Here is a 12,393-nt window from a genome sequence, read left to right on the forward strand (position 1 = left end):
GAGAGAGAGAGAGAGAGAGAGAGAGAGAGAGAGAGAGAGAGAGAGAGAGAGAGAGAGAGAGAGAGAGAGAGAGAGAGAGAGAGAGAGAGAGAGAGAGAGAGAGAGAGAGAGAGAGAGAGAGAGAGAGAGAGAGAGAGAGAGAGAGAGAGAGAGAGAGAGAGAGAGAGAGAGAGAGAAAGAGAGAGAGAGAGAGAGAGAGAGAGAGAGAGAGAGAGGATTAAACAACTTTTATTTAGACATCATTTATATCTCATTCACAATAATAGTAATAATAATAATAATAAAATGTAATATTCAAAAAAAATTAAATAAAAACAAATGCATTTTTTTTTTAAAAACCTAAGACCAATTGATTATCATGTACAACACATAGAACCTCATTGATACTCCAAATTTCACAAAAAGCAGGTACATTATTTGTGAGACTGTAATATGTAAATTCCATTCTCAGTCTTGCTGCCACCAGACTCATACACATTACTCTAGAATTTGTTGCTGCCAACTCTAGGCCCTTGTTCTTTCTAGTCTTCCATATGGCCAACTTTGCTGTCCCTATTAGATAATTCAATAAAACTACTCTCCTCCTTAATAAAAATCTATATTTCAACCCTCCTATAAATATTTTGTCTGAAAATTCTTCTGCAAACCCCTGAAACCAAGTTGCAAGTAATTCAAACAAATCATTTAATCTATTACATTTTAAAAACGGATGCTCTAGATCTTCACCCTCACCACAAAACCTACACTGCCCCCCCACTGCTGGGTTCAGGTGTGCCACATGCCTGTCCGTAGCTATCGCCCCGTGTATGATCCTCCACTGCAGATCACCAGTTCGCTTTTCTACAGGGAGTTTGTACAGGGTCCTCCACCTGTCTCTAACAAGGAAGTCTGGTCCCAACAACTCTAGCCATCTGGAAGCTTTTTGTCTCTTCAGTGACCTCTGGTGATTCACCTTAACCGCTGTGTGGTAAAGTGCCTTCTTCGAAGCACAATCCAGATACTCCAGTTGAGGTGTCTGTAAATTCAAGATAGAATCAGGGGCAACCTCCCCTTCATTCTCATCACACATTAGTGACGAAATCTTGATCCTTGGAAAAACTTTCATGTCATTCTGATTTGACATTTGTCCTGTTGCTATACTTTCTCCATAAATTCTTTGTACTGCCAGATATATTTCCTCCATCATTTTTGAAACAAGTCTCTGTGATCGTAAACCAGTCACTTCCTTAATATTTTCGACAGATTTCCATCCATCTTTATCCATTAGATGACCCAGCTTGACGATACCATTCCTGAGCAGACATGCTCGCACACTCACTGAGGACAAAAGTCTTGTCTGGATCATGTTGTTAAAAAACAATGGTTCCTCGGGAGCCCAGTGAATAGAACTGCTCCTATCTCTGTCCATCTTTAAAACATTTCTCCACACGTGAAACATTGTCCGATAAAAAGGAGTAATTTCGGACAAATTCATATCCTCCAGCTTCATTAAAAAGAGGTGTCGATCAAGACCAAGCCCACCTGCCCTCTGCAAGATGGCACATGCTGTAGGAGTCCATAACAAGTCTTTTTGATAAAGAAATCTTTTTGCTGCTTGTAATCTGAACGCGTGGATACGACTCTTAACGTCCACCAGGCCATGTCCTCCTTCGCAAACTGGCAAAAAGATCACTGCTGCTCGGACCCAGTGCTCGCCACTCCAGAAAAAATTGACTAATTTCCTCTGAATTTCACATATAATGTCCTCAGGTGGATCCATGACTACACACCTGTGCCATAGTGTAGAAGCTGCCAGGTTATTAGCGACCAGAACTCTCCCTCTATAAGACAACTGTGGTAATAGCCATTCCCATTTAGACAATCGGGCAGACACCTTATCCAGCATGCCCTCCCAATTCTTCATTTGATATTGTCTATTACCTATAAAAACTCCCAACACTTTTAAACCTTCCCTTCCCCATCTCAAGCCACCTGGAAGTTGTGGATATCCTACCTCGTCCCACCGACCCATGATATAACCCTCACTTTTCTCCCAATTTACTTTGGCAGTGGACGCTTTTTCATAAAGCTTAATATTCTCATTTAAACTTCTAATATCCTCTTGCCTTGTGATAAACACCGTAATATCATCTGCATAAGCAGACAAAACTAATTTAACACTTTCACTTCCATTTTGAAGTAACACACCTTGTAAATGTTTTTTTAGTCTATGTAAGAGAGGTTCAATCATTAGGCTATACAGCTGCCCAGACAATGGACAGCCTTGTCTGATCCCTCTACCAAGAGGTACTGGAGCACTAAGACCCCCACCAGCTTTTACCATGATAAACACATCGGAGTACAACAATTTAACATATGATAAAAAAAAATCACCAAAACCAAAATGTTTTAAAACATTAAACAGATACCCATGATCCACCCTGTCAAATGCCTTTTCTTGGTCTAATGATACAATTCCAAGATCACTATTATTAAGGTGGCTAAAGTCAACTAAATCTCGTAACACAAATATATTGTCTATAATAGATCTCTCTGGGACACAATAAGTTTGATCTTTACCAATCAAAAACTCTAAACAATGCTTAATTCTATTAGCCAGACATTTTGACAGTATCTTATAATCCAGACATAGTAGGGACACTGGTCTCCAATTTTTCAATAAACATAAATCCCCTTTTTTTGGTAGCAGTGAGAGGACTGCACGTCGACAACTTAAAGGGAGTGATTTTTCTTTAAAACAAATTAAAAAAACTTCATACAAATCCACTCCAACTAAATCCCAAAATTGCTTATAAAATTCAACTGGCAATCCGTCTATTCCTGGAGACCGACCTGAAGACAGTTGCTGCATTGCCTCTGTAAGTTCCTTAAAAGTAATTTCATTATCCAGCAATTTCTTATGTCCATCTGGTAACTTTGGTAAATCATGCAGTAATTCTTCAGTACTTTTAGAGTCACATGATTCTTTACTATATAATGACGCATAAAAATTCACTGCCATTTTCCTGATTTCCACTGGATCAGAGGTTACAGTTCCATTTGCACGCCGAAGATGATACATATGTTTCTGTTGAACATTTTTCTTTTCCAGGTTAAAAAAATAAGAACTAGGAGCATCCATATCTTTAATCGAGCAAAACCTTGCTCTAATCAGTGCTCCCTTAGTCCGTTCCTGTAAAAAAGATCCAAGTTCCATTCTCTTCTTTTCCAAAAAGTCTTTCTGCACAGTTCCAGGATTATCCATAATTTCTTTTTCTAACTGCAAAATGTCTCTTTCCAGTCTTTGTACTGTTACTTTAATTTGAGAGGAAGAATGCAAGTTATAATTCTGACAAAAAACTCTTATTTGAGCTTTTCCCACTTCCCACCACTGACTAATATTCTCAAAACAACTCTTTTTCATTTTCCACTCATTCCAAAACATTGTAAATCTTTCACAAAACAAAACATCTTGTAACAGTTTAACATTAAAATGCCAATAATATGTACGTCTTGACAATTCTTTCATATTAAGATCTAAACCAACCATATGATGATCTGAAAAGGCATTTGGTGAATGAAAAACATTCATTATTCTGTTGTTCCATATTTTTCCAAGATAAAACCGGTCCAATCTAGCCCCACAAACAATATTTTCACTCACTTTAACCCATGTGTACTGTCTTTCCATTCCATTCCTTACTCTCCATATATCTACCAAACCTCTTTTTTCCATTATTTTGGATAGTACTAAACTAGATTGATTATGAGGTTCTTCACCATTTCTATCAACAGTGAAATCTGTTGTACAGTTCCAGTCTCCCCCTACAATAATACACACACCATCACCAATGTTCTTAAGAGAATCATTCAGTTTCATAAAAAACCTCACCCTTTCTGACCCATTATTCGGGGCATATACATTTACAAAAGCAAACAAAAAACCCTCAAACTCTACTTTTGTTATTATAATCCTCCCCTTTTCAATTTCCTCAACATTTAAAATATTAACATTCATATTCTTTGAAAATAAAATAGCAACTCCAGCACTATTATTTGACCCATGACTTAAGACGAGCTTTCCACCCCACCACATACCCCATTCTATTTCATTATTGTTATCAGTATGTGTTTCCTGCAAAAATGCAACATTAATCTGTTTTATTTTCAAAAATTCTGAAACCATTGCCAATTTCTTCCTGTCTCTACCCCCATTTATATTTAAGGACCCAACCCTCAAACACTCCATAGAAAAATGAAAGGATAGAAAGGATAGAAAAAGAAACCATTGTAAGAGAGACTCCCTGTGCAACTTAATCATTGCTATAATAATTTGAAGCACGAGATTTACCCTGACGTAATTTCGTTAAAAGTTTCTTCAAACGAAATCTCTTCTTCTTACTTAGTTCGTCATGGCTTACCGTTCTCTGTAACATAATAACTGAAGCAATAAACTTATCCACATCAGGGAAAAAGTCATTTACTTCAACTATCTTACCAAAAGTTACATCCAAGAAATCATTTATTTCCTGCAATGTGTACAATTCTCCCATAACTTGGGAACCAAATTCAGAAATTTCCGAACAAGCATCGTCATCCACCATCTCATTGTCATCATGACTCATTTCAAAGCCCTGTGATGTTTCAGGTTGTGGCTCAATTCCACTTCCACCAGCCTCACTAATCACCATTTCTACACCTACTCCACTTACTTCTGCTGTCACTGTAACTTCATCAGCCCTCATCATTCTCTCAGTATCCCCACTTTGGTTCAAAACAACAGTGGGCTCCTCGCTAGGCCTCGTACTACTATCACCCACAGAAACGCCACCATCATGTACTTCACTCACAACCTGAGGTTGTATTTCTCGATCTATTTCACGATTCCCATCATCAACATTCTGCTGCGTATTCTCAACATTCTGAGCCTTATGTGGACATGCAACCCTCTTATGCCCAATGTCTCCACATTCAAAGCATTTATTATTCCCGGTACTCGCATACACCAGATAAGACTTTCCTTCATGCCCCAGTCTAAAAGAAACATTCAAATCTGGTTCATTCATAAACATAAACACTTGTCTTCTGAATGATAACACGTGCTTCAAGGCCTCATTTTTGCATCCAAGAGAAATCATTTTAACTGGACTAGCAAACTTTCCGTAACTCGCAAGAGCTCGTTCAATTTCACTATTTCTAATGAATGGCGGCACATTTGATATTGTCACTCTAGTAGTAGGTGTAACCAGCGGTGAAACAGTAATAAAGGTACCACTTACCACAACGCCATTGCTTATCAGACGATTAACCAAATTTTCTTCTTTCACGAAAATCACCACCGCCTTATTCATTCGAGAAGCCGAGCAAATATTGTCGTAACCGATCTGCTCCCCAGCCGCGATCAATACATCCTCCACATTTACGCCAGGTTCCGCCATACACCTGACGCCATGACGGAGCGAGAGAGACGCTGCACTCCCCTCAGGAAGGGATGCCATCCCAGCTCCGTCAAACTTTCCAAACAACTCACGAAACTTACAGCTGACCTATCCAATATAATTAATTCCTTACTTATCCATCATAACTTCTAAGTGAAAGAAATCAATGAAAAAAAGAAATAGGAAAAACCGCCCTCTCACCGCGTTCACCCGCACTCACACACACCCAAACACTCCCCGCATGCAGAGAGAGAGAGAGAGAGAGAGAGAGAGAGGGAGAGAGAGACGAAGAAAACAAACAAGCATACAAGTGGAAATTATCGCGGCCGGAAAAATTATCGAGCTAATTTTTTTTATTGTGCGATTAATAGGGCTTGGGCGTTGTGGCGTCATTACTTGGTGTGGCGGCCATGTTGATGGCCTCCTTTACTGCTACTCGCACTACTGCGCATTGTTTACAGACGTACTACCTCTCAGTCGCGTGTCTTAAAGGGTTAGTTCACCCAAAAATGAAAATTCTGTCATTAATTCTTCACCCTCATGTCGTTCGACACCCGTCAGACCTCCGTTCATCTTCAGACACAAATGAAGATATTTTAGTGTAAAGCTGATGCTGAGAAAGGCTTCAGATAGGCCTCCATTGGCATTCAGTACATTTACACTCACAAGACCCATAAAAGGCACTTAAAGGGTTAGTTCACCCAAAAATGAAAATTCTGTCATTAATTACTCACCCTCATGTCGTTGGACACCCGTCAGACCTCCGTTCATCTTCAGACACAAATGAAGATATTTTAGTGTAAAGCTGATGCTGAGAAAGGCTTCAGATAGGCCTCCATTGGCATTCAGTACATTTACACTCACAAGACCCATAAAAGGCACTTAAAACGTCGTTACAAAGTCTATCTCACCACAGTGGCTCTACAATAATCATACAATGCGACGACAATAGTTTTTGTGCGCAAAAAAAAATCAAAATAACACCTTTATCCAACTTGTTCTTGTCTTCCGTGTGTGCCTCCACGACGCATGCGCGAGAATATGAGCAGATCCGGAGTTCGGACACATGACCCAGAAGAGATTTGTACACTAAAATATCTTCATTTGTGTCTGAAGATGAACGGAGGTCTGACGGGTGTCCAACCACATGAGGGTGAGGAATTAATGACAGAATTTTCATTTTTGGGTGAACTAACCCTTTAATTTGATTAATTTGGCGTCGAAAATTGATTAACTTTTCACCGCTTTCCTGCTTGGAGGCGCAAGTATCCGAGGTAACAAAGAGTCGTCGGCTTTCACTAAAGGACGCTGTCAGCTGGACGCAGGAGATGTGGAGAGCACAAGAAAAAATGCCCACCTCCGAAGTCATGTGGAAAGGGACAAGTACACTATTTTGTCAGATAAAGTGCCGATTCACATGCTGTTGCCATGCAAGGATGAAGACATGACATTCCTCGATAAGATTGTGTCTGTATGTTGTGCTCTGACAAACATGAGCCCTAGTGTTGTGCTGAAATAAATGTGCATTAAATACAGCCATAAGTGTCTGTTGCATCCATACCCACAATCTTCACAATAAATATACTTAAATTAAATGCATGTGTCTTATAAACAAGACGCAATTACAGTATAATGTGCAAAAGCAAGAAGTGTCACACAATCAGATGTTTTTCAGTGTTTATTTGCAAGTAGTGCACCTGAGAACACCGAAGAGAACACAGTTGTAGTTGTAATGCTTCAAGGTAAAAGGTTAACGTTACATCGGCTTCATGATCTGCAGCTCCTGAACCCATCCATTTGTGAACTGCACATTGCATATGGATCCAAACCGTTAATAGTTCCGATTTTGTCCATATACCGGTCCATGGCTTCCCTATTTAAAGGGTTAGTTCACCCAAAAATGAAAATTCTGTCATTAATGACTTACCCTCATGTGGTTGGACACCCGTCAGACCTCCGTTCATCTTCAGACACAAATGAAGATATTTTAGTGTAAATCTGATGCTCTGAAAGGCCTCCATTGGCTCAACTTTACACTCTCAAGACCCTTAAAAGACACTAAAGACGTCGTTACAAAGTCCATCTCACTACAGTGGTTCTACAATAACTTTATGAATCGGCGACAATAGTTTTTGTGCGCAAAAAAAACTAAATAACGACTTGTATAGTGATGACGATTTCAAAACAAGGCCTCATGAAGCTTCGAAGCGTTATGAATCAGGGAGTCGATTCAGCGGTTTTGCAGTTTGACACGCGATCCGAATCATGAATCGACTCACTGATTCATAACGCTTCGAAGCTTCATGATGCATTATTTTGAAATCGTCATCACTATATAAGTCGTTATTTAGTTTTTTTGCGCACAAAAACTATTGTCGCCGATTTATTAAGTTATTGTAGAGCCGCTGTAGTGAGATGGACTTTGTAACTTTAGTCTTTAGTGTCTTTTAAGGGTCTTGAGAGTGTAAAGTTGAGCCAATGGAGGCCTTTCAGAGCATCAGATTTACACTAAAATATCTTCATTTGTGTCTGAAGATGAACGGAGGTCTGACGGGTGTCCAACCACATGAGGGTGAGGAATTAATGACAGAATTTTCATTTTTGGGTGAACTAACCCTTTAATGTATCCCGGTAAATTCAACATCCTTTTCGGGAATTTAACATAGTTTTTCTTTCTCCCAACTCTGCTTCTCCTCGTTCGATTTGCTGTATGTTTACATTTGCGAGGCTATCAACATGGCCGCCACGTCCCAGAATGCAACGCGACGCCCAAGCCCTATTGATTGATTGGCTATCGCGACAGGCCTACATGCGCTTCAGTCCTAACTGTGATCTTCTGTTGCAGCTGTGATCGCGGGCGGAGTCATCGGCTTCCTCTTCGCCATCTTCCTCATCCTCCTGTTGGTGTACCGCATGAGAAAGAAGGACGAGGGCAGCTACGACCTCGGCGAGAGGAAGCCGTCCGGAGCGGCCTATCAGAAAGCTCCGACCAAGGAGTTTTACGCATAGACTCGGTCGAATATCAGTGACCACGACAAACTCCTTCAGCATCGAAACACCACACCATCGAGGAAACATAACGTAAAGAGTGTTGTCATTAAGACCTTTGCTTTCCTCTTTTTTTAACGGAAAACGCTTCTTTTTGGGCAAATCTCTGTATTTAAGCATTATTTTGTGTGTATTTGAGAAGCTGAAAAGATAAAAAAGCATCCGAAGGAGCCGTTTTTAGTCGCTGACTACTTTTTAACTGTAGCAGTATGTATTTGTAAAGAAAATTTTAAAGTGGAATAATTGAATATAATTGTTCTGTATCAGTCCTGATGTCATTTCTCATCTTTTGTCCTAGCATGTCTGCCGTTGATCATGTGTTTGGTTAATTTATCACGATGCCTTTCTGTCTCTCAGACCCGTTTGATTCCAGTGTTGTAGGTTTAGAGAGCGGTCGCAGACGTCCTTCTCCTCCTTTGATCCGAGCGCCGTCTCTCTGATGAAAAGGCCACGTTTATCCTCACGTTTCATCCGCTCGTCCAGAGAGTAGATCTGGCTTTACTGTATCAGGAGCCGCTTTCCAAACTCCCACCATTAAAGGATTAGTTCACTTTTAAATCAACTTTTGCTGATCATTTCCTCACCCCCATGTCATCCAAGATGTCCATGTCTTTCTTTCTGCAGTCAAATTAAGGTTATGGATGAAAACAGTCCAGGGTTTTTCTCCATATAATGGACGTCAATGGGCTCCAAACGGTTCAAGGTCCAAATGACAGTTTCAGTGCAGCTTTAAACGACACCAGATGATGAATAAGGGTCTTATCTAGCCAAACCATCAGTTTCTGAGAGAAACCCAGCAGTATTTATGCCATTAGATCGTGGTCATAGATGTATACTTAGATGCCTCATTAGCAACTGCACGGATCAGTAGAATGAGGCATCTACTATCGATATATCTATGACAGGATCGTATTTGACCTCACTCTCCGGAAGTTATGGCGGAGCTCAGAGATGATCACGTTCGTCTGATAAGAGGTAAAATAAATCATAAATACTGCTGGGTTTCTCACAGAAACTGATGGTTTGTCTAGATCAGACCCTTATTCATCATCTGGTGTCGTTTAAAGCTGCACTGAAACTGTCATTTGACCCGTTTGGAGCCCATTGAAGTCCATTATATGGAGAAAAACCCTGGACTGTTTTCATCCAAAACCTTAATTTCTTTTCGACTGCAGAAAGAAAGACATGGGGGTGAGGAAATGATCAGCAAAAGTTTATTTAAAAGTGAACTAATCCTTTAAAGGGTTAGATCACCCAAAGATGAAAATTACTCCCTCAAATAGTGTTGTCAGAAGGACAGACCGCGATACCAAGTCGGAACTGAAAAATGTGACGTTTTGAGCACTGTTGAGCTGCAATCATAAACACCTCTGATTGGCCGTTGTGTTCACGCGCTCCTCAGATGTGTCTGTGATTGGCCACTGGAGCGTCTGAAAGCTCAAGCAGGCGTCGACCAGCGGACCGGTCGTATGTGAAAAGTGTCATGTTTTTGAAGCGTTGATCAGTGCAGCCAATCACAGGCACGTCTGATGAGCGCGTGAGCACAACGGCCAATCAGAGGAGTTTATGATTCCAGCTCAACAGCGCTCAAAACGTCACATTTTCAGGACCGACTTGGTATCGCAGTCGGTACTTTTGACAACACTAGCCTCAAGTCATCTGAGGTGTGTGTGACGTTCTTCTGTCAGACAAACACAAAAATCAGAGTAATATTAATAAATGTCCTGGCTAATCCAAACTTTAGAATGGCTGTTTCTGTCCATAAAAGTGCATCCATCCATCCTAAAAGTGCATCTATCCATCATAAACATGCATCCATCCATCATAAAAGTGCATCCATCCATCATAAAAGTGCATCCATCCATCATAAAACTGAATCTATACATCATAAAAGTGCATACAAGTGCGTCTATCCATCATAAACATGCATCCATCCATCATAAAAGTGCATCCATCCATCATAAAACTGAATCTATACATCATAAAAGTGCATACAAGTGCGTCTATCCATCATAAAAGTGCGTCTATCCATCATAAACATGCATCCATCCATCATAAAAGTGCATCCATCCATCATAAAAGTGCATCCATCCATCATAAAAGTGCATCCATCCATCATAAAAGTGCGTCTATCCATCATAAACATGCATCCATCCATCATAAAAGTGCATCGACCCGCTTCAGAAGGCCTTTATTAGGCGTGTGGAGCAGTTTTATGATGGATAGATGCACTTCGATGGACTTCTAAACAGAAACAGGACTTTATTAACATATCTCTGATCGTGTTCGTCTGAAGAATATACACACCTCTGGCTTTAAGGAGAGTAAATGATGGGATAATTGTAATGTTTGATATCCTCAGTCTCCAGTGCTCTAGTTTGGAGGTGTTTGATCTGGCTCATCAGCGGTTTCTGACACCTGTACCTGTGGCGTCCCGTTCGCTCTTTAGCTCCGTGTAAAGGTTGTGAAGTGGCCCTGAGGTGTGTCGCCCCCTCCAGATGTTCCAGATGTTCCAGATGTTCCCGACTGGGACCCCGGAGGGACTGTCCTGATGTCAGGGGCTGAGAAACATCTGCAAACCCAAAGATTGCTGATCCTCTGGCCACATTTGAGCTCTGCGTTTCAGTGTCAGCTGTTCGTTTAGTTTTCGAGTGTACATCTGACCTTCGCATCATTACTTCTTCATGTATGGGAAAATCTATATAGAATGATATATATATAAATGTATATTCAGAAATGTTTTAAACCTTGCCTTTAAAGTGCCTAGCGTCTGGACATGTGGTGTGTGTGTGAGGAGCTGTGATGATGTCAGAGGGTTTAGCTGTACAGAACTCTACTGTACCATCAGCAACACTACTGAATAAACATGTGGCCTGAACCACTCGTCTGTTCTCTGCCTCTGCATCCCTCCATCATACACACATCTGTTACTCACTCTGATTCGTCCATCCGTCTGTCTGTCCTTCTATCTCTCATTCGTTCTGTCCTTCGTCTGTCGTTCCATCGTTCGTTCGATCTGTCTGTCATTCATTCTGTTGTTCAATCTGTCTGTTTTATCTATCGCTCGTTCTTTCGTTCTATCTGTCTGTTGTTCATTGTTGTTTGATCTCTTTCGTTTGATCAGTTTGTCGTTCTATCTATCGTTCGATCAGTCTGACATTCATTCTATCTGTCGCTCATTTTATCTGATGTTTGTTCGTTCAGTCGTTTGTTTTGTCTGACGTTTGTTCGTTCAGTCGTTTGATCTCTATCGTTCGATCAGTTTGTCGTTCTATCTATCGTTCGATCAGTCTGACATTCGTTCGTTTAGTCATTCGTTCTGTCATTCAATCTGTCTGTTTTATCTATCGCTCGTTCTTTCATTCTATCTGTCTGTTGTTCATTGTTGTTTGATCTCTTTTGTTTGATCTGTTTGTCGTTCTATCTATCATTCGATCAGTCTGACATTCGTTCGTTCTGTCGTTCGTTCCGTCGTTTGATCTCTTTCATTTGATCTGTTTGTTGTTCGATCAGTCTGACATTCGTTCTCTGTCGTTTCTTTTGTCTGACGTTTGTTCTGTTGTTCGATCTGTCTGTTCTATATATCGTTCGATCTGTCTGTCGTTATTTCTGTCTGTCTGTTCTATCTATCGTTCGTTCTGTCGTTTGATCTCTCGTTCGTTCTGTCTGTAGTTTTTTTGGTCTGACGTTCGTTCTGTTCGATCTGTGTTCTATATATCTTTCGATCTCTTTTGTTCGATCTGTCTGATGTTCTATCATTTAATCTGTCTGTCATTCTATCTATCATTCGATCTGTCGTTATTCCTGTCTGTCTTTTTGTCTATTGTTCGTTCTGTCGTTCAATCTGTATGTTGTTCATTGACGTTTGATCTCTTTCGTTGGATCTGTCTGTCGCTCTAGTTATCGTTCGATCAGTCTGACAATCGTT

The 12,393-nt window shown here is 40.4% G+C and overlaps 1 protein-coding gene across 1 annotated transcript in view; it reads left to right on the forward strand.

The window, feature by feature from the left end:
- Positions 1-11,356, forward strand: part of sdc2 (syndecan 2) — an 80,343-nt gene extending 68,987 nt beyond the window's left edge. The window contains exons 5-6 of the mRNA XM_079829168.1: positions 8,263-9,055; positions 9,566-11,356. Of these exons, the coding sequence (XP_079685294.1) occupies positions 8,263-8,426 (164 nt within the window). The 3' untranslated portion in view covers positions 8,427-9,055; positions 9,566-11,356. The remainder of the gene's footprint in view (positions 1-8,262; positions 9,056-9,565) is intronic.
- The last annotated feature ends 1,037 nt before the right edge of the window (positions 11,357-12,393 follow it).

This window comes from Gobio gobio (assembly GCF_949357685.1).
Source record: "Gobio gobio genome assembly, chromosome: 11".
NCBI classification, from domain to species: Eukaryota; Metazoa; Chordata; class Actinopteri; order Cypriniformes; family Gobionidae; genus Gobio; species Gobio gobio.